Genomic DNA, 27227 nt, shown 5'->3' with positions numbered 1-27227 from the left:
GAACCTTCGCCTTGGAGAATAATTGATAAAAGCTCATGTAAAACGCGCGAAAATAAGTATTTCATTTTTTCTTTCAAAATCGCAAAATCCAAAATTGATTTAAAAATCGGATTGCCGGCAAAGTGGGCAAAACCACCGGGATGTGGCATATTGTGATCAGTTGTTTATCCTCACTAAGCCACAAACGTTGTGTGTGTGTCAAATTGATCAGCGCGGCGCTCGAGGAGCGCACTACTATCTTCCCTTTCTCGCGCTCGCTCTCTTCTTTCTGTCGAGGCCACTTGACAAATTTTCAAAAATCTCGACCTTTAGCGAGATTCACTATCGCCAACACTGAAGACTACTACTCATGTCTAGGGTTCTTTTTTGAGAGAAACAGAAGCAGAAGTTGAATTTCGACTGAATTTTCAAGGGTAATGATTTTTTACTTATAAACTGGGTTCGGCAGCCTGTTTGGAAAATCTGAGTCAGGGTTTAAGAGAGCATGAATGAAAAGCCGCGTAGCGGCTTTTAAAACGAAGCCGCGAAGCGGCTACCCGAAGAAAACCATTCAAATCTTTTAAAAATCTGTTTAAAAACTGACTGGAAAACCTGAGTCAGGGAATTTTGATCTTTAAATTTGATAGTCAGCCTGACTCAGGTTTCCTACGCAGGCTACTGAGCGCAGATCTACTGGAAATAGTCAAGAAACCCAGCTGGCTGCTTTTTCGACAAGACAATTTGCGCGAAGCTGTTTTTATGTTTAACATTTTTCCGGACTAAAATAATTTTCGTGAGAACAAATCAGTTTGGCCTTTGCCTTTCCTCAATTTAAGAATATTTAAAATTTTTTGATATTCCTGAAGATGAGACCGGAAATTCAAAATTTGATGATAAGATACAGAAATCTCAAATTGAAGAGAGAGAGAAAGAATACGGTACTTTTTGAATTAAATTAATTTCGAAAAAAGTGAAAAAAACCTGAGTCAGGATTTGAAAAACTAGAGAATAAACCACAAATCTTCGTAAATTAAATCCTGACTCAGGATTTTTACACAGGTTTTGAGCTCAGCTACCTTGTAGATAAGAGTTTCAACTTTCTTTTGATGAATTAAAATAAGGGTATCCCCATGTTATTCAGCATCAATCCAGGAAAAAGTATAATTAATGCAAATTGATTCGGAACAAGCCCCAATCTAAGTCTAATTTGCGCTAAACTTTGCTTGAAAAGCAAATCATTCAAAAAATCTTAGATTTCGAAGAATGAGCTGACAATCAGAAAAATGAAGGAGAAGGTTTTGCTCCTGCTGCTCGCGCTCATCGTCCTCGTCATCGTCACTCTGAGAATCGACAGAAACGTCGTCGATATTAAACGTAAGTATTTACCGAAAAAAGATGCCGCTTTTTCATTTTTTATTATTTTTCATCCTTTTTTTGTGGAATAATGTGGGTACTTTTACAAATATTTAATATTATCGGGTTCTTTCCTCGTTAATTATTCATTGCGATTCAAGTGGTTTTCTGTCAATCTGCTAATACTGTCAAGAATCAAGTACTTGGGGCCAAAGGACTCGGCAATCAGTGTACAAAACCTGAGTAAGGGTTCTTTAACCAAATAGATAAAAAAGCTGACAAGCGGCTTCGAAAACATTAGGGACGCACTGACTATGCCTCCTAATGTCTCACAATGTCGTCAAATGTCGCGAAATGTCGACGAATGTCGACATTTGTTCTGATCAGTCAGCGACATTTGGCGACATTGAGAGACATTCGGCGACATTAGGCCACATAGTCAGTGCCAGCTAATAATCTCAATCAGGACCCTGACTCAGGCTTTTTACACAGGTTGCCAAGTCCAAATTAACTATCTCTTTTTTGAGGGTCAAGGGCGGATGGTAAATTGAGTATTGGGGTATTTTTGGCAGCTGCTTTGGGACGAATTTCGCAGCCACGAGGGACTCGTTTCGGGAGAGAGATAAAAATTGATTTAGACTACATTGTGCACGACTACTCAATTGAGGGTGATTTCTCGAGTGGCCCTTCCTCTTTCTTGGAGCCCGAAAATCAGCATCCACGAGGAGGAGGAACTCTTCTCAAAAAGAGGAGCCGAGGAAGGAAGTGCTGGAAGAATTTGAACAGGAACGGATTACAATCCTCTTCCTCGTCGCCAAGAAAGGTCTCTAAGACGGTTTAAATAACAACAAGACTCTTGGTAATCCGCGGAGAAGGTCAAAAGCGAAAATGCTCAAAAGCAGCGCTCAAAAGGTCCTGTCAAAGTGCTGCTGATTACGGCGCACCGCTCAGGTACGCGTTAAAATCAAAATTACCGTCGCTGATTAGAGGAGAAGAAGCTGCGCGACAATTAATTAATGCAATCAGGGGCTAATTGACTTTTTCGCGCACAATGAAAAATGGAGCGCCTTTTTCTCAGTTCAAAGTTCTGAGCGATTTATTATTATTGCCAGCCTGAAATTCGACTTTCCCTTTTTCACGCCTTTAATTAACTCAAATGACCTTGAACCGGAACTTCCAACCGGAAATTAGGTGTAATAAAGAGACTAAATGGGCCCCGGAAGTGAAATTTTTGGAGAAATTCCGAAAATCACAGTTCAAAATCGAGAAGTCGCGACTTTTGCGGCTTCGAGTAAAAGCTTGAGCCGCGCGGAGCGCGGCTTTTCTTCCGTTCTACTCGAAGCCGCAAAAAGTAGCGGCTTCTCGATTTTGAACTGTGATTTTCGGAATTTCTCCAAAAATTAATTATTTCTAACTTATTTTATCGACGAATCTAGGTCTAAAGGTGCTAAAGGCCAAATCTGAAATGAGAAATTTCAAATTTGTCTTTTTCTTTTTGTTTCTTGAGTTTAGTCTTAGTCTCCTCCTCTAATAACCCGCGAAATCAATCTGAGCATAGAAAAATTGCGGCGAGAAGTAGTAGCGTCTAATTCTCTTAATTAGGAAGCACATTCTTGGGCGAGCTGTTCAACCAAAACCCGGAGACTTTCTACCTCTTCGAGCCGCTAGCCGGAATTCAAGGAGAACACTCGACTCTCGGCTGCGCGAAGAATCCGACAAAGAAGCTCTCGCTGCTCAATCGCTACTTCGACTGCGACACGCCGAGTTTCTACCAAAGCGTGCCCGTCCTCGATCAGCAGACGAAGAAACTCAAGTTGGACAAGAACCGAATCATTCACGGCGGCAAAGTCAAGTCGCGCACTGACGACTTGCCGCGCGACGCCATCGAGATGGAAATGCCAGAGCACGGCCGTTGCGCCAGGACGAATCTCTGCTTCAGGGAAAACCACAACTGGAGCTGCGACTCTGGAATCTGCAAAGTTCCGCAGGAAAAACAAACCATCGACAGGTACTACCATATGAAAAATTTATATTCAATAAGGGTCTCTCTATCATAATTATAAAAATTTCAAACTGACTATTTTTTGCTGAAAATCAAGAAGCCGCTTGCGGCTTCGAGTATAAAAAAAACTATAGCCGCGCTTCGCGCGGCTTTTTACTTTTTCCACTGGTAGCCGCAAGCGGCTTCTCGATTTTCAGCAAAAATAGTCAGTTTGAAATTTTTATAATTATGATAGAGAGACCCTTATTGAATTTAACCACAGAACGGAGAATAACATTTATGCTCAGATTATCGGGCAAAAAGACGGGCGCTGCAGTTGCACCCCGCTGGATCCCTCGCTAATGAACCAAATGTGCCACAGCAAGAAGATCATCGCGCAGAAAGGTGAGTGGCGTAAGCCTTGTCTTCCGCAACCTTCTTGTCCCTTTGTTGATCGATTTCAACTGCTGCTTAGTGATCCGATTGTGCGACATCGATCACATCGCGCAACTGGCGCACGATCAGCCCGAGCTCAAGGTCGTCCTCTTCTTCCGCGACCCGCGGGGCATCTACGGCTCCAGGCGCAAACTCGTCGGCCCGCGCGTTCTCAAACCTTCCGTGAGTCCAAAAGCCGCAAATTATTTGATGAAAATCGAGAAGCCGCTTGCGGCTTCGAGTAAAAACAGCTTGAGCCGCGCGTAGCGCGGCTTTTACATCTTTTGTTCGAAGCCGCAAGCGGCTTCTCGATTCCTACATCAAAACTGCATTAATAATCCATTTGATAAAAAATTTCAGATCAACATGACCTGCACATATTACGAAAAAGCGCTGGATTTTGCTTCCTCCAAACCCGCCAACTTCGTCGCCATTCGCTACGAAGACATGTCCTGGCGCCGCTGGAAACCGCCCGAAAGATTTACGAGTTCATCGGGGAGCCCCTCCCGGAAGCGCTGGAAAAGTGGATCAAGGTTCCGTCCTCCCACGACGAGCAAAAGTCCAAGTCGGCGAAGAATCCGTACTCGACGGAGCGCAACTCGACGTACACTGCCACCAAGTGGAGATTCGAAAACAGCTTTTCAGCCGTCGACTATGTACAGGTCCGTCCTCCCCTTCCTTACCCTAATCCTATCTTCCTCCCTCTAGAAAACCTGCCAGTCAATGATGCAAAAGCGGGCTACAACTTCGTCCGCCACGAATCCCAACTGACGGACGGGTCCTTTTCCGTCTTCGATCGCTTCCCCATCAGCTGATTTATTTTTCAAAAAAGACAATCTTCCAAAAAGACCCTTTTCTTCTATTTATTGAACTTACGAGCTGTTCTTCCTCCAAAGAGTGGTGCTTATCTCTTTCTGCAATTTCACTTCACTTCAATTTTCTGTCAGCTTTTTCTTTACTGTAATCTTTTGTAATTATTATTATTATTTCAAATATTTTCTTCTAGCCAATAAATTATATAACTATCAAAATTATTCAATATTTTTATCAATAATTGGCTTGAAATCAAGGAAGAGTGCGGGAAACACCCAAAAGTCGAGAGCGCATTTTTGGCGTCTCTAGAATTGTTGTCGATGTTAGGCCTTTTTGCCAAGAACGGTCAGTCTTCGGATTTTCCGAGTCCGGCGCACATCAAAAATAGGTAAGAATCGCTGCTGAGTGGATTTTTTGACAAGTTTTTTAAGAAGAAGAGTATGTCCAAAAAATGTCTGAAAAGCCTGAAAAGCTCCGGAAAAGGACGTACTCTTCGCAATTCTCGACGAACCTCGCCAACAACGAGGACAACACGCCAGATCCTTGGCGATTCGAGTCACTGGAGGAATACTCCTACAAGTTCAAGGCCTAGTGTCAAACACTAAGGACACAAGAAAAATGATGGAAATAAAAACCAGTCTCTTACAAAAACAACTCTAGAATCGAATAAAATGTCAAATACTCCGAAAATACCCAAAATGTCTTGTCTCTTTTTCTCCTCAAATGCGGTCCAAAAGTGTAGTCAGGATGTTGGAAGTAGAATTGGTAGTCTTTAGTGCGGTCCTGCACCGGCAAGGATCACCGGTAGTAGTGGCTCTTTTCCTAGAAGTATTCTATGATTTTCCTGCAATAAATGACAAACACGCAAATCCCGATTTTATCCCTTTTCGAACAAAATCTTACGGAGAAGTTGAAATAATAAAGTTTATTTGAATGTTTTTGGAATTCCCTTTTCGGAAAAAATCTAGTTGAGGCTGCCTTTTGCAGGCTTTGTGACGCTGAACTCGTACCCTTTTGGTTTTCCTCCTTGATTTCACTTGTCTTCAGCGGGGTATTTTGTGCTACAAAAATTGATAAAATTTGACTAAAATTGAGTTATTTACCTGGAAATGGGCATTTTGTGGACCCGGAATTTCCGAATTCCGGAATGAATTGAAATGCTCAAAACGGACAATCAATAAGAGATGTTCTAGAGACGCCTGACCTTGACTCAGTTTCTCTGCACAGGTGGGCCCTCTACACATGCTAGGAAAAGAGAAATTCGCGAGAAAGTCGCTTCTCTTGATTCTAAATCGACCATGAAACCCATGAATCATGGGCCATGATGATGGTCTTTTTACTCTGTGATCATTCAGGCATTTTACTGGACTTTTGATTTCAAGTTTGAGCAAGAAGGTTTTATTTTATCTTGTCAGGATTCGGCATGACTCAGGAATAAAGAAATAGGGCTAAATGGAATTTCTGCGCTTTAGATTTTTTCCTTCATTGCTGTTCTCCATAATCTCGTTCAAGAAGTTGGGAGGAAAGTATGTCCTCAACGGTGGATTCGGATTGTCGTCGACAGGTGACTCTGCTCGAACAGAGCCAGTCGGCGAATTTTCTCGGGTTCTCTGGCCTGGAAGTAGCTCAGGCGGAGTATTAGCCGTCAAAATTGACTCTGAATATATTCGTCCAGTTCTATTCAGTTCCATTTGGACATCCATTTCATTGTCAGGACTCTCCCGTCCGGCATTCTGCTCCCGACGAAACTTTATCTTATAGCCCCATCTGAACAAAAAGGATGAGGAAGGTATATTCAGACAAAAGGCTTTAGATCTTAGAAATATATACATACTTGTGCAGATATTTCTGCTCGAGCTGGATTCTATCCGCTTGAACATTCTCACCATCACGAATATGCGCTTTCGGAATAGGATCTGAATTTCCATTTTCATTCACACAGAACCAGTTGTAGGGTTCCGCACGATTGGACCAAAATTTTTATTTTTAATAAAATTTGGAGATTCCACCAAAATAATGCCTAGAAATTCATTCCTGGCCACTGTTTTCCCAGAAAATCCCTCCTTCAGCCCTTTTAGGGCTTCAAATTATATTTTGCCAAAGAGGCCTGCTGCGCGCTGATTGGCTGGCGCTCTTCGCGGGAATATGAATCGAGTAATGCGCTGCGCTCTCGCACTGGAGTTGGCAGAGTGGTGAGCGCTTCTCTTCGCACAGAGGTGCTGGCGAGCTCGATTCCATCTCGAACCCACTTTTTCTTCCAGCCCCGTTCCTTGATTTTTAGATTTAAGGGCTTGACGGCCCTTCGGGCCGTTTCAGCCCCGTTCCTTGATTTTTAGATTTAAGGGGCTTGACGGCCCTTCGGGCCGTTTCAGCCCCGTTCCTTGATTTTTAGATTTAAGGGGCTTGACGGCCCTTCGGGCCGTTTCAGCCCCGTTCCTTGATTTTTAGATTTAAGGGGCTTGACGGCCCTTCGGGCCGTTTCAGCCCCGTTCCTTGATTTTTAGATTTAAGGGGCTTGACGGCCCTTCGGGCCGTTTCAGCCCCGTTCCTTGATTTTTAGATTTAAGGGGCTTTTCATATAGATATTTCTTTCAGCAATTATGGCTTTCCATATAACAAGGGGTTAATTTTTTTTATAAAGAAAGAACTTCTTTTCAGTGAAAAATTTTCACCAACAACGACAAAGTCGCGGAAGCTTAGAATTATCTTCCTTCAAAATTGATTTTTGAGAATGTCTTCCTCTTCAGCCAATCAGAGCGCGCCTAGCTTTCTCACGGCGATTCATAACAAACTGCTAGAATTAAAACTACCAGCACAAGAAAACGGTGAATTTTTAGAGAAACTTTCAAAAAGAAAAATGATTTATTATTTTATCGCTATCATAATTTGGCAACGCGAAGTTTGTGCTGCCACTAGAAGTATGAAAAACCGAGAGAAATCGGCGATTCCGATGGTGAATCGGAATATTTATTTCATCATTTTTTTCGCCGTATTCGAAAACCTAAATTTTATAAAAAGTCAATTCTTAATACAATAAGGATTTGGAGTTTGAAAAATAAGGTCCTCCAATCGTGCGGAACCCTAACCAGTTGGCAGTGTCTGCGACGATGAAGTGTTCATTGTCCTCGTCATAGCGGTCGATGGCGATGGCATGATAGACTTTTTCTAACTGTTGTCGCTCATTCCGATGCCAAGCGAACACAACTGCGAGAGCTGGAAGGTTTTCATTGGAGCAGTCGTTGAGATCCACTTGAAGGAGATTGTTAGATTCGGGCTCAGGAAGGGCTAACTTTTACCTTTGTCGTAATCCATGGTGATTTTCGGAAGATTAGTTTTCGAGTAAAATTGATGAAAAATGATGTCCCATCCAGAGTTTCGAAGATAACTTGGCTGCGTCATTACTTTTAGCAGTTCTTCTGGATCGAAGCTTTGCTCATTTCGACGCTCTTCCTCGCGATCGTGGTTTCTGTCGAAGCCAGCTGGACTTGTTGGGATGATGATCATGATGATGGTGAAGAATAAAAACTTGAACGTCAGCGTCTTCAGAACAGTGAATTCGTTTTCTTCCTTGAAGCGTTTTTTGAGCTCTGTTTCTATCAGACTAGAGACAGCTTAACTGGGCTCGGCTATTTGTCGAACAAGGCAACCTGAGTCAAGGTCAGGATTAATGCGGCTTTAAATTTGAGATACTTTTGACCCTGACTCAGGTTTTCCACAGAGGTTGCCGAGCCTAGAAAACGAGAATTCCACCCTCTATTTTAGAGCCAGTAAATCGCCGAGCCCAAGCTAAAAACGCGCAGGCAAATGTCTTTCCTTGTTTGCAAACTCGCGCTGGTAAGTTGTATAAATCGACCTGAGTTCTTGAGTAAGAAAGAGTGCCCAGCAAAGTCATCATATCGATTGATTGCGAATATCTATTCCGGTTGTTGATCAACTCTGTAACGAGAAATTCGCTTATGTTAACTCCTTGAATTCGGTTTACGTCCATGATCCCCGTCAATCGCCTCGTAATTTCAACAGTTGGGTAGGCTGTAAAGCTGCGAATTTGCTTGATAAAGCAGTCAGAGTTGTCAATGATTGCATTGACACTTTTGGCCATTTCATCTATTCTTGCTTTTAGCGCTTTGCCTCGATCATCCTCTCCGATGGGTTTGAAAAGCAGGTAGAAGGCAGAGTGGTAATCGGAGAAAATCAAAGTGGAAAGAGTCGTCAGTGGACCAAGGCAATTCTCGAAGCCGTGAATTTGCTCGCCATGGCAGAAGCCTGGAGTTCCCGCCTCTGAAAACGGCGATTTTCAAGCTGTTTATTCTTTGAAACTTACGGAGTGCTTTTGCGTCCTGAAATCGGCTACCTCGCCGAACATATCCCATTCTCCTGTAGCCTTCCTTGTCTGGGCTCGGCAATCTGTGTGGAAAACCTGAATCAGGCTCTAAAGAGCTAAAGTGAAAAGCCGCATAGGTTGCCGAGCCCAGTTCCTTGTTGGAAACGTCGACAGCGAGGCCGAAGTCGATGATTCTGACGCTAAAGGATCCATCGCCCAAGTTGAAGATCAAAATGTTTTCCGGCTTGAGGTCGTAGTAAGTCAAGCCGATACTTCCAAGATACTCGTAGCCAGAAACAATGCCCTCGTAAATCTTTTTCTAGCTTCAATAGAAAGAGCGTCGTTGCTTCTCATTTTTCACGCAAAGTCGCATTTCCATAGTCCATAATGGTGATCCAGCCGATCGGGTCTTCAAGGCCGTGATCCTGTCCGTGAAAAATCTCAACATTGAAAAGGTGTTCGATTACATTCGTGTGTCGAGGCATTTCTTGGAATTGGACGAGCTGGCCGAGGCGCTCTTTTTGGCAGTTTTGAATTCTGAAAAAATGATTTGTTGAGTACTTCTTTTCCTGGGCTGAGCCCATTTTTTCGAGGCAATTTGCTTACTTTGAGCAGCGTTGATTCGTATTTTTGTGCTTTCCATGGGCAGTTGTTTTGTAAAGAGCCAAGGATCGAATATTTGAATGCGAATTGCGACCTTGTGCATATTTTCTTCACTATCTTTGATCTTGGAGAAGAAGACCATAGCTTCTCCGCCGTATTTTGGCTCGTGAAGATCATGTTGGCGGGAATGAGCTTCGAAAAAACGCCTAGTTCGGTCGGACCAAGAATAGTCTTCCTTTTTGATTTCATTTCTCTTCAAGTAGACATCGTTCAAGTAGGGATATCTCGAGCGCAGAAGAATGTACTGGTAGTCTGTTATTTTCCACTTTTCTAAGAGTTCATAACTCCTCTCGCCACTTGCTCCTTCTTTGCTTTTATAAATCCGTCCAAATTCATAGTTGAAACTGCAAAAATCCCAAAGAGCTGCGTTTTCTTTATTTTTGAACGTAATTCTCTCGACAGAAAGAATCAGTCGGCATTGTACATCTCTGCCTTGACCTTCAACTTCAATTCTACCTCTCTTTTCGCGCTCTACATTTTGAATTATTCCATCTGGTTCGTCAAACTCTCTCCCTCGCCCGAACAAAGAATTGCGGACATTTTGGGACTTGAGCATATTTTTTAAACTCGTTTCAGCTCATTTTATGAAGCTCCGTTATTTACCCATTTTTCTTCTCTCACTCACTCAACAAAGAAAGCTTTGGCTGAATCATTTTCCTAATAAACGGTTTCCCTTTATTTTCCTTTTACATTTTTTTTTATTGACCGGCTCGTCGTAAAAATGCTTGTAAAACTTGCCCTTCGCCTTTGTTTGTTTGTTTGAAATCAAGAAGGAGAAGCTTTGACCGTCGCTGCGGTCGGCAGTGGCAACTTCCAAAATGTCAAAATGGCTAAAGATGCAGCGATTCTAGCGCGATTCTACTTATTTTTTAAAAAATCATGATTTTGAAAATACTGATTTTCGTTCAATTGGCGCAGACTCTTGAGCAGTTGCCTTTTAAAAACGCAACATCGACGGCAAAACCAAGAGAAACTCCATCGCTACCTGCGGACTGGAGGGCTGAAAGCAGAGTCAACATCTCCGTGGCTCAGCCGCCAAGAAAACGAGTCAAAACTTTGGATAGACAAGCCGCATTGATCAAGAGATACAGGTAAATTCGTGCAAAGTTACTTTTCCAACCTTATTTTTAAAATTAGGCAAAATCAAAAACTGAGAAACTCAACTTTCATTTCCGAAGAGCAAGAAGATTTTTTACAAGCAGAAAATTCTTCAGTCAAGATTTTATTTCATGCGTTTTTTCTTGCTTTCCTGCTTTTTTTGTAGAACAAAAAGTTCCGAGCCTAGAAATAAAGTCTCATCCATTTTCGTTGTTTTTTTTATTGTTTTCTCGAAGTGCTTGATTTTCATTTTGGGCACAAAGTAAGTATTTTTTAATTAATGATTTGTGGAAAAAAAATGGTAACGAGGACTGTAACTGTTTTTGTAACACTCGATTAACAGATCAAAAGAATTAGGTAGGAGTACAGAAAGGTCGTAGTCTCTTTTTAAAATTTTCTAGGGTCGACTTTTTCTTTCGAGTCTTTTTTTAGACTTTCTCGCTGCCAGTTGGGATGGTCAGTCGTTTTCCGGAAAGGACTAGGTTTGGGTTAGATGTTGGAGGAGGGATTGGTCTGAAAGTACCTTTGGTGATGTACAAGTAGAAGAAGTCCAGGTAGAGAACGGTTTGAATGCAGCCGGCGACGACGACGATCTTGTCAAAATACGCCTCGTTGTGGTATCGGTAGAGCCAGTTGCCGAGGTAAAGGAATCTGAAAATCGGATCAAAAGTTGAATCTTTGGGACGGCAACCTGTGTGGAAAACCTGAGTCAGGTTTTTATTGAAGATTTTTTCAGGACCCTGACTCAGGTTTTCACATACAGTAAATACCGCTGGTCTGGGACGGTCCTAATTCACGAAAGCGTCCCAAACCAGCAGGATTTTCGCTTTCGACTCTCGGGCGCCACTTTCGCTTTCGGGGTAAAGCGGTCAGTTTGAAAACACTCGCCGTGGGCGCTTGCCTTTGATCCTTATTTCCAGGATTTTTGAGCGTCCCAAACCAGCGGTATTTACTGTAGGTTGTTGAACACAGGGCTCAGTAAATGAAAACTGCCCGAACATCGTAGAAAGAAGATTTACCTGTAAATTCCGAGGAAGAAGAGGTAGTGACTAGTGATGACTTCCGCCTCGCCGGTGTCGGCGATCATCTGGAGCTGGGGAATGATGGCGACGGACTCGAGATAGATCGAAAAGGTCCAAAGCACTTCCATCGCCGAGAACTCGTGGTGGATCAAAAAGGCGAGGCCGAGGGCAGGAACGATGATGAAGATCATTCGGAATCTAATTTCAAAATGAGCGAGACGAGTCAAAGTCTCGAAGGCTTACTTGTCGTCCTCGCGGTTGTGGGTCGAAGCGAACTTGCCGTAGATGAAGTAGACGGTGGCGACGGAGAGGAGAATGTAGATCACTTTCATGCAGGTGTTGTAGATGGAGATGTAGCTGGTGAAAAGGTCCAAGTAGCGAGACAAAAAGACGACGAGGAAGAGAAGCTGGAAAATTATTGAGAAATGAGCTCTTGCTTTTGCGATTCTGACTTATTTTCGCTGGAATTCCGACTGTTACTGTAGTAAAATTACTGCTGAAAATCGAGCAGAATGATGAAATTGAGCAGTAATTTTACGCTAGTATCAATTGGAATACCCGTGAAATAAAGGAAGAGAACCACACTTGTGATTAAGGCTACTGTACTAGGCATGACGCTACTGACAGTAGCCTACTGTACCTGTGATTTGCCGGAAAGACCGCGAACTGACTTCGTCGTCCAAATCTTGGAGATGAGAAGGATCATGGCGAAGAGGTGGCTCATGTCACCTGCGAGCCGGAAGACGTTCATTTTCTAGCGCTTTTTTCTTTTCTCTCCCAATCTGAAAATGCGGAAAAGCTGAAAAACAGGGTCGAGTGAGTTTGAGTTTGAGTTGTGAAAATATAATAAAGGAGGTTGTCAAGTGGCGAAATGGCTCTTCACACCAGGACACCGAAAATCCCCCGCCAATTTTAAAGTAGACTGAAAAATTGACTCTCGGGAAAAAAAAAGAAGAAGACTCGTAAAGAAACGATTTCGTTCCCTGACGGATTAGACTATAATTGCTCTTTGCGAGCAATTACTGCCCACTGGGCTCGGCGACCTGTGTAAAAAACCTGACTCAGGGTCTGAAAGATCTTCAAGGAAAAACCGGGGCTTTTCATTTTAGCTCTTCAGAACCTGACTCAGGTTTTCTACACAGGTTGCCGAGCCCAGTTGATCACCTTGCACGTGATCAAAAATATATACTGGCTGTTACTGTAATTAATAAATTTGACACTTCGTTTTACGTTTTTTCTCTTCCTTTTTTCGAGTTACCATTTTTAACGGGCAAAAGGGAGAAAATCGAGCGGCGCGTTTTTTTACGATTTGTTTGTTTGGCTAATACTGGGAAAGAGCGCTTTTGCCGCTCAACCTCTCAAATATCACTCAGGTCCTTTTTTCTTTGTCTGAAGGAAATCTGCTTAGAAAATAAATAATTTGTTAAAAATATTTTTTTCGATTGCAATTTTGAGTCCATTTATTTAAACTTGAAAAGCATGTTTTGGTTTTTTTTTAATAAATTTTGATAAAGAATGTATTAAAAATAATTATTTAAAAAAAGAACTTTGATCATGAAATTTTAAATGGCACTCAAATGTTCATTTCTTTCAATTAAATTTCTTTTTAATTTGTGGGTTTCTTTCTTTTTTTAACTTCTCTTTTTTTGTAAAAAACGGGGATGGAAGTTGCGAAGCGGCGGCTAAGGCCACGCCGCCTTACCTAGAGGCGATGTCAAATGAATGGGAGCTCTCTGAAGGTCGACTCTTTTGTCCATTTTCTGAATTGATTCTTCCAGCAAGTTAATATTTAGCTTTACAAGCTGGGACGCTCCCATAATTATTATTACTATTTTCATTTTAAAAAGCTGCCTGGGCTCGGCAACCTGTTGGAAATCAGTTCCTGAGTCAGGTTCGACCCCTTAATATTCTGAAGCCGCTCATTTTCGCGGTTTCGTTTTTAGTTAGATAAAATTTTCCGATTTTATTAACAGAAAGAAAAATGAGCGCCAGTTGGAAGAAGCGACAATTCTGTCTCGATCAAGCTCTGGTTCTGAAGCCCGCTGAAGCTCTGCCAGTTGACACCGTCCGGCGGATAGATGCCGTTTTCGCTCGAGTTCCACATCGGCGCGTTGAGATTTGCAGCTGAGCAGCGATTGAACCACCAGCCAGATTTTTCGATTTCTGAATTTCAAATGTACGGAAACCTGTGCAGAAATCCTGAGTCAGGGTATGAAAAATCTTTAAATTTTAATTAATAATATTTCAGACCCTGACTCAGGTTTCTGCACAGGTTCCTGAGTAATTACCTGCGCAGTTGCCGGAGAAATAGTCGTTGTCGCTGTCCCAGGCCGAAAAGAACATGCCGTCGTGGTTGGTTTTTGCGATGTTTCGAGCGTTATAATTTGAACTGTAAGAATCTCCCTGAACAAGAACTAAATAAATTCAACTGTTCTCATTTCCCAGATGATCGTACCCGCAAAGAGTCCGGAGCAGAGCCACATTCAACTTTGGATCTTCCAAGTCTTAGTCGGAACAAGTCGTTTTCGTCGGATATAAAAAGGCTTTCCAGCTGGAAAAATGTAAAATATGGGGTCCCCATTTTATGGGGCCCGAAATTGGGCTCTATTTTCAATCTGGAAAGCCTCAATATATAAGTTTCTTTATACGAGAGCGCGGCAACTTCGCCATTTTCTCTCTTGAGTTTCACGCCGAGTTGTTTCACGCCGCCTTCCGTCAATTTGTTCAAAAAGGTGTTTCCGATCCAGAACTCGCCTTTTTCGCACTTTTCAAAATCGAAGCCAGCGCCGAAGCCATTTGCGTATTCTGTCAATTCGCGCGAGTCGCCCAATAATTACCATTTTTTAATTCAGAATAAAACTTAATTGGAAAAACTTTGACGACTCTTTCCCATGTCCGATCAAAGCTCATTCCCCCTCCACTGAAACGGTTCTTCAAAATGAATGATTTCTTGCAATTTCGAATTTTCGGTGAATTAAAATACCTGAATTACCAATCTTTATCAAGTCATTATTGAAGTAAGAGGGTCCTTAAGGGTGTCAACAACGATCGAATAAGGGTCTCTTTTATGATTCGACCAATTAATATCTTTTTATTTAGCTCATAAGGACTCCAAATCTTTTTTCAAAACTTGTCTGAAAATCGGTTGACACCCTTAATGAATTAAAATCTAAATGACTCTTTTTCCTGCCGTCGGAATGGCAAAAAGCAAGCTTTGTCGGAAGTTTTTCGTCAATTTTTAACAGAATTGGCGAGCCCTCCTTTGGCTTGGCTCGGCAACCTGTGTAGAAAACCTGAGTCAGGGTCTGACGGATCATTTTTGATCTTTCCGTCCCTGACTCAGGTTTTCTACACAGTTTGCCGAGCCGGGTCCTTTGGAATCTTCTCATTCTGCGCCAATTCGTCGCAAGACTTCATCGCTCTCGCCGGAATCTTGCAAATTCGTCTTGAAGGTCCAGAACATGGAGCGCTCTCTTCGCACTCCTTTTCACTCCTTTCAGCTCTTCCTTTCGCGCCGCGAATTTCCCTCACGTCTTTCCGCACTTTTTCTTTGATTGTCAGCAATTTTTCAAAAACAGAAGCCACATTTTTCAAGTCCAATTTCATCTGCTCGTGATGTTGCTCCAAATTCTCAAAATTACTTTTTTCCAAATTTTCAATTTTCTCAGTCGCATTTGACAGCTGAAAGGACATTTCGTACAGCTCGTTTTGCAGCGTCAGTTTTAATGATCGTTCTTCAACTTTTGTTTTTAGCCCTTGCCACTCTATTATAAGGTTCTCAATGTCGAATATTACTACAGTCATAAAGCGAGAAGCAGCTTGCGGCTTCGAGTTAAAGACAACTTTAGCCGCGCAAAGCGCGGCTTTATTCATTTTTTTCAAGCGTCTTCGTCGATTTTATGACTGTAAAATACCTCCCAATACTACCCCCTTATTTTAGCTAGGTCACAGATCCGAGAAGCCGCTCGAAAAAAAAAGAAAAAAGCCGCGATTTGCGCGGCTAAAATTGACTTTGACTCGAAGCAGCAAGCGGCCCCTCGATTTTCCGACTATAAAATTAACCCTAGCTACCCCCTTATTTTGATTTCGAACCTTACTCTTCCATGATTCTCTCGGAAACATTTCTAGTACTATCCCAAAAAAGGTTGTTCCAGACCTGGCAGTTTGTAGGGCAGCAGGTTTCATAAGTAACTGGAAAAAGCATTCTTTAGGAATAATGTTCAATTTTCAATTTTCCGTTTTCCGATGACTGAGTTCCAAACCATGTCAATATTTAACATTGATTGGTAAATACAAACAACGGCGTTTTCCTGTTTTTAGTAGGATCATTTCCCTGCAATGGTAATTAAGGGATCAGGAGTACTAGAATCGAAGAATGGTTGTTTTGGTTGATTTTGACTGATTCTGGTTTGGCTGGGCCGGGCTGCCCCGCGGCGGCGACTGTGAACCTAACTCACGTTTCGTTCACGCAATTCCCGGCGTCGCACAATTTCCTCCCTTTTCGGCCCAAGTCGTATTCCGAGTCAACAAGCGCCCAAGGTCCGCCCCCTCCATGGGCACACCGCAGTAGAGAAGTCGACAGGAGCGCGTGTCCCAACCTGGAGTCCAACAACCTGAAGTCCGATCCGGCAAAAGAAGGCCTTATCAGCAAAAAGCCCAAAATGGGACGGATAAAACGACACAGAGTCGTTCCGCTCAGATATTCAAGTTATTGGTTCTCAAAAAAATATTTCAATTAAAATTTTATAATAAAAAATTTAATTTTAAAATGAAAAAACAAGATTTTTTCTTCAACTTTTTCATACTGTTTATTTTTTTTTTGTTTTTAATATAGTGACTCCCTTAATTTATGATCTAAGTCGGTCTATTTTTTAGATATACGAATTAGATTATAATTTTACAAAAGAAATAAGGGTGTCAATACCATAATTTTGGCTAAAAAGAAAGAATAATTTTGTGAATCGTAAAAAGCTCGCGCGATTGGAACGACGTGAAGCTCGTGGTGGTGATTCTGAGTCTGCTGATCGGCGCCAACCTCTACTACTTCAAGCCCTACAATGGCTGGAACTTCACGAAGCGGCTGCAAGCGATGACGCCGCCAGTGTTCGGTGGTCGCTTCCACGGCCTCGACAAGCCAAAAGTGCCTCTTAGCGCGCCTTCCATCCCTGCCAAGCCCGTCGTGGAGATTCCACAGCCGCCAGACATTCCGAAAGTCGCCCCGATCATGCAAGGCGAGTAACATTTGAAATGTTGATCGATGATGATTAAACAGCCTCTTTCTGAGTCAGGGTCCTGAAAAAGTCGGGGATTAAAAAGAGAGTTCAGAAGCTGCGCCCGTCGCGCCAGAACCAGCAGCAGCTGTGGAGCCACAAGAGCCGCCAGCTGAGCCTGAGAAGCCGACAGAAAGCGCTGCACCCGTGGCTCCCAACGGGCAGCGACAATACGTAGCGGTGGAAGATCCAAACAAGCCGCAGTTTGACTTCAAAGTCGAAACGGCCGAGACGCTCTTCAAAGAAAAGGAACCGTTCCGAATTTTTCTTATAAAAAGGATTTTCATATTTTTGTAAAAAAAATTTCCTGAACGAAAAAAAGGACTGGAGCGAACCGCCTGTAAATCAACGCTTCATCTTCCACAACAAGATGCCGAAATGCGGTTCGACCATGTTCCAAAAGCTGCTGCACAAACTCTCCGTCGTCAACAAATTCACATTTATGGACGTCTACGAGCCTGGAACACGTGATCAGGTGAGAGGGGCAACTTGAACTTCGGGACTTTATGTTCTTTTGTTTAGGATCTTGTTCTTGTGAATAAAATTCGTGGCAATTTCAAGCCCCCAATGGCGATTATGAAGCATCACTTTTGGATGAACTTTACCAAGTGAGTTTTCATGAGTTTTCATGATCAGCTGAAAATCGAAAAGCCGCTTGCGGCTTCGAGTCGAACAGAAGAAAAAGCCACGCTAAGTGCGGTTAAATTTTTTATTGATCTCGAAGCCGCAAAAATGGCGGCTTCTCGATTTTCAGCTGATCATTTTTGCACTTTTTAGGTATCATTTAAAAACGCCGACTGTAATCAACATCGTTCGAAACCCGGTCGACTGGTTCGCCAGCGAGTACTACTTCTGGTTTGCTTTAGAAATTATTTGAAAAGAAGCTAAAATAGTTTATTAGTCGGAATGGCTGGGAAAGAAAGCCAGACTACAAGGGCAAGGAGTGCCAGGACATGTCGGAGCACGATTTGAAGATGACGCTGGAGGAGTGTGTTCGCGCGAAACGGCCTGAATGCAAAACACCAGATATCGAATACATCGAGGAACGGTGCTTAATGATTTTAAAGGCCGGGGTGGCCTTGATGAGCCTCAAAACTCGTGCAAATGTCCCCTTGTTGATCCTTCGGCCACGTAGCCTTTCTGGATGAACAAGGGTGCATTTGCAGAAGTTTAGAGAATCAACAAGGCACACCCTATTTTCTCGTTTATGCAAAGTATTAAAAAAATATCACCGCCGAAAGTTCATTTGCGGAAACCACGAGATATGCAAAGCTAACCAACAGAATTATCAAAAGAAGAGGTTAGCGCTGGAAATGGCGAAAATCCGCCTCCTCAAAGAATATTACATCGGTAACGATTCTTGTCGAAATCGTTTGATGCTGATTGTTGATGATTCTTTTTAGTTGGGACTTTGGAGAAAATTGAAGAAAGTTTGCGACTTCTGGAGCACACGCTGCCGCAGTTTTTTAGCGGCGTTTTGGGTGTCTTTAGAGAACAAGGTAAAAGTCGAAAGACATTGGGCTCAGCAACCTGTGTGGAAAACCTGAGTCAGGGTCTGAAGGATCTTTCGCGGCTTTCTTTCAGACCCTGACTCAGGTTTTCCACACAGGTTGCCGCGCTCAGGGAAAGCAACTTTCCCTTTCTTTCAATTCGTAAATCGAGATTTCAGACGTGCAAGAAGTCATCAACTCGACTCGAACGCTAGAAAAGCCGCAGCTGTCGCAACACTTGCGCCAGGAATTGGCGATGGATTCGCTGCGCTACGAAATGGAGCTGTTCGCGTTCATCCAGTCTGTCTTGTATAAAAAGTACACGTCGTTTGGCTTCCACCCCGAAGACTGGGATCCCAAGTTCCTGTTCTAGAGCGGCTCTGAGGAGAATTTACTGCCACTTTTACAGAACGAGAGTTCCGGCGAAGAACGACAGAAGACCAAACCTACAGAACGTCAAATTCAAGCAAGCAATATTGTATTTAATTTATATTCTAATAATTAATAGTAATCAATTAAAAGCATCAATCCAGCATCAACAATAAGCTGAAATTTTTCCCAATTATTATCCAAACTGCACATTTTTGAAAATTTGAAAAATTTGAAAAATTTTAGGCTTCTTGCTCAAAAAACAATTAAAAAAAATAATCTAGTAACTGTAAAAATTATTCAAAAAAACCTTTTTCAAAAGACCTTTTTTCTTTTAGGATAATAATTAATAACCAACTCGCCTTTTTTTTACAATTATGACCCTGTATGTCAGAATATACCGTTCGTTCACTGTAGCCTACAGCCATTTCTTCATTCATTATTCACAATTTTGTCCACTGACCAATAAAGATTAATCTGTTGAAAAATATTTTGACGTCCTCCTTGATTTCAGTGATAGAAAAATGCATTTTTTAAAAGTAGGAAAGTTTTATTCACGAAGTTCGAATGAGGGTCAGTTTAGAAAAGGCGCATTTGTTTCTTGAGGTTATTTTGCTTCCATTTGGGCAACAATTTGAACTCGCTTTTGGTCATTTGGAAAACGGCAACGAAGTCGTCGTCTAAACTGGCATTGGAGAAAAGCGAGAGCAACAGGAGCGTTACCTGTCAAGTGAGCTTCTTTGGCAGTAATGTCGATTCCAAATGCTTCATCTGGACTCAGATTGACCAGTTCTTCGTAGGACAAGAAGCGGGTGGCGCCGCCGTCAAGCACTATTCGGAATCATTATTTTTTCTTTTGAGTGATTTTCGATTAGCGATGAGGAAATAATGAGAACATTTTTCATTATTAAAAACGAGGGTAAATGTGTTTCTAAATCGTTTTTCGAATCAATGAAATCTTGATTGATCGAAATTTTAAACATGCATTTGTTTAAAAAAAAAGTTCGCTTGATTATTCGCATTCAGCAAAATGGAATGAGTCAAACCGGGGATAAGGTTTAGTAAGTCTATTCCGCCTCCTTCTACTTTCTCGCTAGCTTCGCCAGTACTGCACGTGTTCAATCAACTGTAGCAGCTACAGAAGTAATCAATGGAGATAGTCAACTGAAAGTATTGTTGATGAACAGTTCCTTAAATCCTCCAGCGTTATGGACCGGAAAAGATCGTCTGATCCCATCTCAGCTTTAATCTGCTCGTAAGTTTTTCCCTCGCTCCACATGTTCGGGTCCCAGGCCATAAACCAGCCGGTGAAAGTTGGCGGTTCTCTTCCTTGTTTCACGAGAACGATGTTGGTTGCTGGATCCCGCCCAGCTGGATCGGTGTTCAAATACTCGTACTGAATTGATAAAAAGGTTTTTATATTCCAGTTGTTGTCAACTTTCTTACCGCTGCAACGATGGCTTGTTCTTTTTCCTCCTTGAGAGCTCCCGCTCCGACCCAAATAAAGACCTGCGACCAAGTGTCTTAAAACAACAATGAAAGCAAAAAAGACCTTTTCGCCTTACCTAGTAGCATGACATCTTCGGTGTCCAAATCAGTTTGCGAAAAGTGGAGAACCTCGTCGCAGATGAAAGTGCCACTGGCATTCGAGCACTCGAACAAGCGAGGCTCGAAACATCCGTCGTCCTTAAAGTGATATTCAGAATATCATATTCTTTAACACTCGCTCAAGAGAAAAAAATAACCTGGAACTCTTTGCCGGATGCGTATTCTGCTTGGCCGCCCAGCTCGGCCCAGAATTGATGGGTCTCTTGTCCTTCCGCGATGATTTCAACCTCGATTTCGCCAGTCAATCGCTGCGCAACAAGACGGCCCATTTCTCGCTCATCGCCGCTGCAACCCCGCCCGAACCACAAGAAAGCGCTGTTTGTCTGAAATTCATCATCAGACGATTCATTCACCTTCCTACTAGTAACAAGTCATACTCTTTTTGATAGAAGAACGAAGACATCGTTCGAGTTCAAGCTCGAGGCTGTCGGTGGAACTTCGAAGGCTTTGGTCGACCACTCTTCTGTCCCGCGAACTTGGAATAACTGTATTGGCGCGCTGTATGCTTCCACCTGAATCATCTAATTCAAAATTGATGAGTAAGGGTTGAACTCGCCTGATTTCGGCCAGTGCCACCTTCGTAAACCAGCATTTTGCCCTTGAACATCGCCATGAAGTGCATTGGTTCTTTTCCCATTGTGACGAGAACTTGGGTGGGCTCGTCGTTGAACTGCCTGTCCAAGACGACGGCTAGATAAGCGGAGGCAGTGACTTCGTCCTGTCCGGCGTGGCGACCCTGCCAGATGTAAATTATGTAATTGGGAACGTTTCCGGTCATGTAAGTGTAGAAAACAATGTAGCAATCGCCGCCGTAGAAAATTCCTCGTTGATTTTCGGCGACTTCGGCGAGCGAGTTGTTTTCGACGCGATAGACGTCGACTTGGCCGGTGCCATCGTCGACCATGCGGTGTTTGGCGGCGACGCCGGGCTTTTCGTGCATTGATTCGACGTCGAATTTGGTCGCCTTGACTTTGGAAATGTTCGAGCTGGAGTACGATTTGGGCGAAGGAGCCTGTGGGCTGGAGACGGCGTAGGGATCCTTCCAGGTTTGAAAGACGGATCTGAAAAGGGCGCTTTCGGAACCATCGTTGACGATTTCGAGGGGCGTAGTTTTGGGGTACCCGCGCGCCTCGATGTACTTAGTCGCCTTTGAAAGCACGCCGGACTTCTCCTCTGCCGTGGCGCCGCGTCCTTTCCAAACAAAAATCTGCTGACCTCCGAGATCCACGCAGTAACAATCGTTGTGATCCAACATCTTCTGCACGAGGGGTCGCTCTCCAATTTCCGTCACGACCAATTGCCCCGACGCGCTTGAAACGTGGTAGAGCTTGATCTCCGAGGCTGCTTTTCTGTCTACTGCGTCGTCGGGCCGGGCTTTGTGGAGTTTGTCCGGCTTTGGTCCAAGGAGCTTGAAGATGATTTCTTGGCATTGAGGGTAGTCTGCTTCTTCGCCAGCGTCGATCGTGACGATTGGAATTCTTCCACCGCGCTCGCGATCTGAAAATGACAATGAAATTTGAAAAAATTGTCAATTAAAGTATTTGAAAAGAAAGAAAAACGTCAAATATTGGTAGACGCTTGTTATGTCCCCGAATGTCCCGAATGTCCCCCAATGTCCCGAATGTCCCCGAATGTCCCCGAATGTCCCCAATGTCCCCAATGTCTCCGTCGAATCTTGCAAAAAAGTGCAAAGTAAGAACTTAATAACAACTTTTTCGTCTCTAGAACGTTATTGTTTTGGCAAAATGTCAAAAGAAGGAAGCGCTTCGCGCAATTAGTGGTAGAAAACTCATTGAATTTAGCAAAATAATCGTCTCTAGAACAAAATTGTTATGAAAAAATTCTTTTACCTATGAAAAGGTTTTTCTTTTTTTGGCCTTTTAAAAAAAGTCGGGGACATTGGGGACATTGGGGACATTCGGGGACATAACAAGTGCGTTCCCAAATATTGACTCTGGTTAGTCCATTACCTCTGATGTTACGAGCGAGCTCAGCAGCCTTCAAGCGCTCCTGGCGATTGGACTTGGGCGCGTTCCACTGGATCAGTCCCTGGCCGACGTCGAGGATGAAGACGTCGCCGTCGTTCATCGAGTTCCACGACAGCGGCACCTCGCGCGCGTGAACATGTTTCTTTCCTTTGACGTGGAGCAGTCGCCGGATCGCGTAGTGGTTCGTCTCGACGTGGTTGAAGCCAGATTTGACGCCGCCCTCTTTGATGATCAACGATCCCTTGAAATAGCCGCGGAAGGCTTTGGACTCGGCGCCTTCACACTCGCGATGCTGAGTCGGCAAGCCACGGAGATAGTCGTCCAGCTGAGTCGTCAGAGCAGCAGCAGCGCCTTGCTCGTCTAAAATCACGATTTTAAGAGCAGGTCAGTGACATGCTATTTGCCTCGCTTTGATGGTTATAGGAAGAAAGCAAATGTTAGTGAAGCGAAACTGTACCTTGCGAAGATTGCGAACCGATCCAAAAGTGCAGATCATAAATTAACGAGTTTCCAGAGCGCTTCGTGCACAGAACCAAATAACAATCTCCGTTGTAGAAACTTCCGTGCTGCGATTTGCTGATCAGATTCAATTCGAAATCTTCGACGCGCCACACTTGTAGGCCTTTTTCCAGTTTTACTCAAGTTAAATTCCAATCTTAAAATTACAGCTGAAAATCGAGAAGCCGCTATTTTGCGGCTTGGAGCAAAATAAGACGAAAAGCCGCGCTTAACTTCGCGCGGCTTAAGTTTTAGCTCACTTGAAGCCGCAAAGATGGCGGCTTCTCGATTTTCAGCAGCAATTTTACTTCAGTAACAATCGGAGCCGGACTCGGCAATCTGTGTAAAAACCTGAGTCAGGGTCTGAAAAAACTGAAATGAAAAGCCGCTTCTTCAGACCCTGACTCAGGTTTTCAACAAAGGTTGCCGAGCCCCGAATCGCATTTTCAGCGAACATTTGTCAATAGAAACTGATAATGTTGGTAATAGGTAAAACTATCCTGGTTCTTTGCCGGCGGTTTGAAATACGCGATTCATGATTTTTGCTCTCTGGTTCTTCTGATTTTCTGTCCGTGGCCTTTTTTCCAGCGAAGAAGTAAATTTCTCTAATGCGGCGAGTTCGGAGGAATTTTCAAACTGCTTTAAGATCTGTTTGCTCTCTAGTAGAGTAACTAAGCAAATTCGATAGGACTTCAAACTGTAGCTAAACTCGGGATAGAGCTGCTCTACAAAGAAAAGCAGCGTCGGCCGTGTTTGATCTCAACTCAGAGTCATTATTTTAGATTTTTTTCAGGAGAAAAAGGCACAATGCAGCAGGTCCTTGACAGTTTTTACAAGAGGAGTCGCTTCTGAAAAAGCCGATTAGCAATTCATGACTTTCTTTTTTCGTTGATTCTTTTCTTCTTTATTCGAGTAGCAACCTTGGAGAAACCTGAGTCAGGGTCTGAAAGCCGCAAAAGTACTAATTTAATCAATTTAAAAAAGAAGAAAATAGAGAAGTTCCCTTGTTCACCCTCTAAATTGCTGCAGGTGTACCCTTGTTCGTCCTCAATGCCACGGAGCAAGTTAACAGAAAGGCTTTCTTCTCCTTTCAGATTCGCTCATTCACGGGCTAAGGTTACGTGGCCCTGAGAATCAACGAGGGTACCTAAGCAGCAATTTCGAAGATGAACAAGGCCAACCCATACATTTTCGATTCTGACGAAGCCGCGTTGCTTTTCATCAAAATCTTTTAGACCCTGAGGGTCCCTGACTCAGGTTTTCAAAAACACTACCCATTAATAAAATAGATCCAATAGAGCATTTCCTTCTAACTCTATTTTGAATAAAACAATAAGTGGAAAATGATGGCTACCAAGTGTTTCGTACTTGTAGCAGTCGAAGATGCTGAAAAAGCGGCCGCTTCATCTGAAATTCATCGACCACTCGAGCTGTTTTGATCGACAACATCCTTTCAAAATCGCCTTCCTCTCGAAAAATGACGTTTCTCGAGCTTAATTCATCCATTTTGAACGAATTAATATCATCCCACATGCGTGTCCTTTTTTCTTATTCTGATCCAGTAAATTTTATTCTTGAGTAATAAACAGTAATAAGGACAAAAGTAAAAATTTATTTCGGGATAGCATACGCACAGGGTCATTTGATTCATTTTGTGGAAGAGTAAGAGAACAATGTAAAATTGAAATTATTATGTCTAACAGTAAGAGGTTAGCTAAAATTCTTAATAAACCGCATCGATAAGGAGTTTTCATTTTATGCTCTTTTTTCATTTTTATGAAGTCTTCGAAATCATAATTGAAGCAATATTTGAGATCCCAGGCTGAGTTTTATACAGCAAGATCGACCAAAACAAGGTTGGTTCGGTTTCAAGTATTTGAAGAAGAAGTTGACTTTCAAACAAAAAGAAGGTTCTTCAAATTTTCAAGACAAAGTTTTTATTATTTTATCTCTGGACTGGGCTCGGCAACTTTTGTAGAAACCTGAGTCAGGGTTCTAAAAGAGCTTAAATAAAAAGCCGCTCAGCGGGTATTTTTAAAAACGTCAGAATGGGCGAAATCGTTGTTGACACCCTTAAGATTGAGGAAGTAATCTTAGCGACCCTGACTCAGGATTTCCACACAGGCTTGTGATTCAGATTTTGGCTTGATTAGAATTGTAATAGATTTAATAACTTCGCGGGCGGCAGTGGGGTCCCGCGCGCTCTGATGTATTAAAAATTAAGTATTGGGATACTAGAATATGCGATCACCATCAATCCGACTGTGTCTTTTTTTTTCCTCTCCTCGCAGCTGCTCATTTTTGATTTCCCGAAAAAAAGAAACACACACAAATGAAAACACCTTTTTTCGCCTTGTTCTTTTTGGAAGTAGAGAGCTTCGGCTACTGGGAGAAGAAGGTCAAAGAGTCGATTTCCGAGTTGTACCGTTTTTCGAAGCAGCTGCAGAAATGCTCCTGCGGCGATTTTTACAAACAGTCGAGTTCGATTTGGACGATGTTGGCGCCGAGCTGCGATTGTTGCTGGGAGTCGACTTGTCTCTGCCCGATGAAGACGAGCTCGCTGGAATCGGTAGAGAGGATGCAGCAACTGACCAATGCGACGGATAAAGAGCGACTGTACGAAATGAGCACCAGCGAGTTTAAAAATTTTACCAAGATTTTTGATGATTTACAGGATTTTCTGGCTCAAAAAAGGAGAAGATAGAGAGTTCCCTTGTTCATCCTCTAAATTGCTACAAGTGTACAGAACAGAAACAGAAAGTCTTTCTTTTCCTTCCCGAATCGTTCTAAGTACACGTGGCCCTGAGAATCAACGAGGGCACCTAAGAAGCAATTTCGAAGATGAACGAGGCCAACAAAACATTTTCTTGAAACAATTTTGAGCCAAAAAAGCACAACATGCTGCAAATTTTAATAAATGGCGTGGAGAATCGAAAAAACGGGCAGTGCTGGAAATGTAGACCGGTCGAACCGGAGTGTCGTTTTCCTCCACAGTTTTTGGAATTAAACGCTTCTCGAGAAGGTAACCACAAAAGCAAATTTATCCATTTTCAATGATTTATGAAGTAGAAAAGCCAAAAGTCGACTCCTTCGTCAAGCCGATCATAATCGATCCTCCTCCTGTGATGCTCAAAATGCACAAGGTACGTTTTGCTTTCCGAAATTCATTTGAATCAATCGAAAAATAAGGAGGTAAAGACGAATTTGGACGAAAAACTGATCGAAGACCTGGCCCAGCGATCGACGCGAGACACGACTGCAGAAAATGCGGGAGCATCGGGAGAGGGCGCTGTTCCGACCAGCACGGTCCAATCAACGACCAGCACTCGTGAATACGGAGACAACGAGGACTACCTGGAAGAAGCAGTGTCTTCGTCTCCAGCGGGTCTTTCACTCACCGCGGGCAATTCTGGCGTGTTACAGGCAGGGTGCGCGACTTTTATGCTCTGCTATTGCGAAGGGATCAAATTTAATCCTCTCAATCTTTGTCGTTTTCGTTGTTGTTTGTTCGTCATTTTTTAATCCTTTTATCCCTGTTTGAGCGTTATAATTCTGGTAATGTGCGGACGGCGTGCTCGGCTCGACCTTGAAGAAGCGGCGCGATCCAAGGCGATAAGGGTAACTAACGAAGCGATAAGGGTTTCTTGAGCTTTTTCTAGCAACGAGTTATCGAGCGCCGCGCACTTTATAATGCCCTATTCGTTAGTAACTCGCATTCGCCATCCTCCAAAAGGAAATAAACAAAGACGAAGGAGGTGAAAGTGAAAACGAAAAGAAAGAAGCTGTAGCTTGTAGTTCAGGGCTCACTAAAAACGAAAAATTTTTTTATTGAAAAATTTCGATAAATCGAGCCCCGAAAAGATTAGTTTCCAATTATGATTACGCCAATTCCTCAACTTCAAAAGCAACACTGTCTCTTCTGATCACCCTCGTTTGTGTATTCTCCTTTTCGCTGTAAAAAATATGCGTTTTTTTATTTTGCGAAGAATAAACTTCTCACTTCTGAAAAAACTTCCGTGTTTTTCAAAAAAGAGAGAAAATCATGGGAGCAGGCGACTGCTGCTTTGTTTTTTTGAAAATCCTCGCTGGCTTTTCCAACTTCATTTTTCTCGCTGCTGGAATCACCGTCGCCGTTTTCGGAGGGATCTTTTGTCGAAGTTTTCCGACTTTACCGATTTGACAACTGACAGTTACGATGCAATTCCAATCGCGATCATTGTCATTGGGGCGTTTGTTTCGCTCATTTCGTTGATTGGATTGCTCTCACTTAATTCTGACGGAGGGTGTGCCAAGTTCTTTCAACGATTCTACAGTATCATTCTTGTAAGCGGGCATTGAA

The 27227-nt window shown here is 42.9% G+C and overlaps 8 protein-coding genes and 1 long non-coding RNA gene across 10 annotated transcripts; 5 read left to right on the top strand and 4 right to left on the bottom strand.

Annotated features, from left to right (window-relative positions):
- Positions 1–258: 258 nt before the first annotated feature.
- On the top strand, positions 259–2113 carry LOC145709913 (uncharacterized). The gene is made up of 3 exons (XR_014134962.1): positions 259–413; positions 1233–1353; positions 1971–2113. It is a non-coding gene; the product is annotated as an uncharacterized LOC145709913 (long non-coding RNA).
- A 100-nt stretch (positions 2114–2213) lies between these two features.
- LOC145706915 (uncharacterized) lies at positions 2214–3931 on the top strand (the record flags this gene model as incomplete). The annotated part of the gene is made up of 4 exons (XM_081784373.1): positions 2214–2283; positions 2935–3340; positions 3622–3718; positions 3789–3931. Coding segments are annotated over 3 exons (531 nt in total), but the record flags the coding sequence as incomplete, so codon positions are not given.
- On the top strand, positions 3676–4563 carry LOC145706910 (carbohydrate sulfotransferase 3-like). Its single transcript, XM_081784368.1, has 3 exons — positions 3676–3718; positions 3789–3989; positions 4109–4563. Exons 1-3 carry the CDS (start codon positions 3676–3678, stop codon positions 4561–4563), a joined length of 699 nt encoding a protein of 232 aa, XP_081640494.1.
- Positions 4564–6994: 2431 nt separating this feature from the next.
- Positions 6995–8936, bottom strand: LOC145706907 (uncharacterized). Its single transcript, XM_081784366.1, has 4 exons — positions 8883–8936; positions 8312–8839; positions 7858–8172; positions 6995–7810 (listed from the first exon to the last, which is right to left on the bottom strand). Exons 1-4 carry the CDS (start codon positions 8929–8931, stop codon positions 7587–7589), a joined length of 1116 nt encoding a protein of 371 aa, XP_081640492.1. The 5' UTR covers positions 8932–8936; the 3' UTR covers positions 6995–7586.
- A 103-nt stretch (positions 8937–9039) lies between these two features.
- On the bottom strand, positions 9040–10101 carry LOC145706906 (uncharacterized). The gene is made up of 2 exons (XM_081784365.1): positions 9489–10101; positions 9040–9419 (listed from the first exon to the last, which is right to left on the bottom strand). Exons 1-2 carry the CDS (start codon positions 10099–10101, stop codon positions 9346–9348), a joined length of 687 nt encoding a protein of 228 aa, XP_081640491.1. The 3' UTR covers positions 9040–9345.
- Positions 10102–10873: 772 nt separating this feature from the next.
- Positions 10874–12483, bottom strand: LOC145710128 (ER lumen protein-retaining receptor 2-like). Its single transcript, XM_081787828.1, has 5 exons — positions 12306–12483; positions 11909–12072; positions 11663–11863; positions 11167–11294; positions 10874–11121 (listed from the first exon to the last, which is right to left on the bottom strand). Exons 1-5 carry the CDS (start codon positions 12414–12416, stop codon positions 11072–11074), a joined length of 654 nt encoding a protein of 217 aa, XP_081643954.1. The 5' UTR covers positions 12417–12483; the 3' UTR covers positions 10874–11071.
- A 4156-nt stretch (positions 12484–16639) lies between these two features.
- On the top strand, positions 16640–19266 carry LOC145710127 (uronyl 2-sulfotransferase-like). The gene is made up of 9 exons (XM_081787826.1): positions 16640–16896; positions 16991–17186; positions 17260–17410; positions 17458–17543; positions 17713–17790; positions 17837–17978; positions 18177–18285; positions 18339–18434; positions 18605–19266. The coding sequence occupies exons 1-9, from the start codon at positions 16755–16757 to the stop codon at positions 18796–18798; spliced, it is 1194 nt and encodes a 397-aa protein (XP_081643952.1). The 5' UTR covers positions 16640–16754; the 3' UTR covers positions 18799–19266.
- A 68-nt stretch (positions 19267–19334) lies between these two features.
- LOC145710126 (villin-1-like) lies at positions 19335–22621 on the bottom strand. 2 transcript variants are annotated; one of them, XM_081787824.1, is made up of 10 exons: positions 22373–22621; positions 20959–21899; positions 20780–20914; positions 20540–20725; positions 20360–20480; positions 20241–20317; positions 19982–20190; positions 19841–19899; positions 19518–19625; positions 19335–19474 (listed from the first exon to the last, which is right to left on the bottom strand). In XM_081787824.1, the coding sequence occupies exons 1-10, from the start codon at positions 22488–22490 to the stop codon at positions 19374–19376; spliced, it is 2055 nt and encodes a 684-aa protein (XP_081643950.1). In that variant the 5' UTR covers positions 22491–22621; the 3' UTR covers positions 19335–19373. The 2 variants fall into 2 exon arrangements, with proteins under 2 accessions (XP_081643950.1, XP_081643951.1); XM_081787825.1 differs by having other exon boundaries at positions 19518–19627; positions 19876–19899.
- Positions 22622–25784: 3163 nt separating this feature from the next.
- LOC145706901 (uncharacterized) lies at positions 25785–26410 on the top strand. The gene is made up of 3 exons (XM_081784360.1): positions 25785–25910; positions 25955–26031; positions 26078–26410. Exons 1-3 carry the CDS (start codon positions 25787–25789, stop codon positions 26408–26410), a joined length of 534 nt encoding a protein of 177 aa, XP_081640486.1. The 5' UTR covers positions 25785–25786.
- Positions 26411–27227: the final 817 nt, after the last annotated feature.

Source organism: Oikopleura dioica, chromosome XSR (assembly GCF_907165135.1).
Source record: "Oikopleura dioica chromosome XSR, OKI2018_I68_1.0, whole genome shotgun sequence".
Taxonomy (NCBI): domain Eukaryota; kingdom Metazoa; phylum Chordata; class Appendicularia; order Copelata; family Oikopleuridae; genus Oikopleura; species Oikopleura dioica.
This window is presented reverse-complemented; position numbering and strand designations above follow the sequence as displayed.

What these genes read in the sequence shown, in the direction of transcription:
- LOC145706910 (XM_081784368.1), top strand. Translation starts at nt 3,676, where the DNA reads ATGAACCAAATGTGCCACAGCAAGAAGATCATCGCGCAGAAAG. An exon ending in GAAGATCATCGCGCAGAAAG is followed by an intron (nt 3,719 to 3,788) that starts GTGAGTGGCGTA and finishes ACTGCTGCTTAG; the next exon opens with TGATCCGATTGTGCGACATC. An exon ending in GAAGCCGCTTGCGGCTTCGA is followed by an intron (nt 3,990 to 4,108) that starts GTAAAAACAGCT and finishes AAAAAATTTCAG; the next exon opens with ATCAACATGACCTGCACATA.
- LOC145706907 (XM_081784366.1), bottom strand. Translation starts at nt 8,931, where the DNA reads ATGGGATATGTTCGGCGAGGTAGCCGATTTCAGGACGCAAAAGCACTC. An exon ending in TACTGGCTCTAAAATAGAGG is followed by an intron (nt 8,173 to 8,311) that starts GTGGAATTCTCG and finishes AGCCCAGTTAAG; the next exon opens with CTGTCTCTAGTCTGATAGAA. An exon ending in CACCATGGATTACGACAAAG is followed by an intron (nt 7,811 to 7,857) that starts GTAAAAGTTAGC and finishes ATCTCCTTCAAG; the next exon opens with TGGATCTCAACGACTGCTCC.
- LOC145706906 (XM_081784365.1), bottom strand. Translation starts at nt 10,101, where the DNA reads ATGCTCAAGTCCCAAAATGTCCGCAATTCTTTGTTCGGGCGAGGGAGA. An exon ending in ACGAATCAACGCTGCTCAAA is followed by an intron (nt 9,420 to 9,488) that starts GTAAGCAAATTG and finishes TCATTTTTTCAG; the next exon opens with AATTCAAAACTGCCAAAAAG.
- LOC145710128 (XM_081787828.1), bottom strand. Translation starts at nt 12,416, where the DNA reads ATGAACGTCTTCCGGCTCGCAGGTGACATGAGCCACCTCTTCGCCATG. An exon ending in GTCTTTCCGGCAAATCACAG is followed by an intron (nt 12,073 to 12,305) that starts GTACAGTAGGCT and finishes ATAATTTTCCAG; the next exon opens with CTTCTCTTCCTCGTCGTCTT. An exon ending in TTCTTCCTCGGAATTTACAG is followed by an intron (nt 11,295 to 11,662) that starts GTAAATCTTCTT and finishes TCCGATTTTCAG; the next exon opens with ATTCCTTTACCTCGGCAACT.
- LOC145710127 (XM_081787826.1), top strand. Translation starts at nt 16,755, where the DNA reads ATGACGCCGCCAGTGTTCGGTGGTCGCTTCCACGGCCTCGACAAGCCA. An exon ending in AGTCGCCCCGATCATGCAAG is followed by an intron (nt 16,897 to 16,990) that starts GCGAGTAACATT and finishes AAGAGAGTTCAG; the next exon opens with AAGCTGCGCCCGTCGCGCCA. An exon ending in ACGCTCTTCAAAGAAAAGGA is followed by an intron (nt 17,187 to 17,259) that starts ACCGTTCCGAAT and finishes CGAAAAAAAGGA; the next exon opens with CTGGAGCGAACCGCCTGTAA.
- LOC145710126 (XM_081787824.1), bottom strand. Translation starts at nt 22,490, where the DNA reads ATGAACGACGGCGACGTCTTCATCCTCGACGTCGGCCAGGGACTGATC. An exon ending in TCGTTCTTCTATCAAAAAGA is followed by an intron (nt 20,726 to 20,779) that starts GTATGACTTGTT and finishes GATGAATTTCAG; the next exon opens with ACAAACAGCGCTTTCTTGTG. An exon ending in CGAAGATGTCATGCTACTAG is followed by an intron (nt 20,318 to 20,359) that starts GTAAGGCGAAAA and finishes TGTTGTTTTAAG; the next exon opens with ACACTTGGTCGCAGGTCTTT.
- LOC145706901 (XM_081784360.1), top strand. Translation starts at nt 25,787, where the DNA reads ATGCTGCAAATTTTAATAAATGGCGTGGAGAATCGAAAAAACGGGCAG. An exon ending in ATTAAACGCTTCTCGAGAAG is followed by an intron (nt 25,911 to 25,954) that starts GTAACCACAAAA and finishes TGATTTATGAAG; the next exon opens with TAGAAAAGCCAAAAGTCGAC. An exon ending in TGATGCTCAAAATGCACAAG is followed by an intron (nt 26,032 to 26,077) that starts GTACGTTTTGCT and finishes TCGAAAAATAAG; the next exon opens with GAGGTAAAGACGAATTTGGA.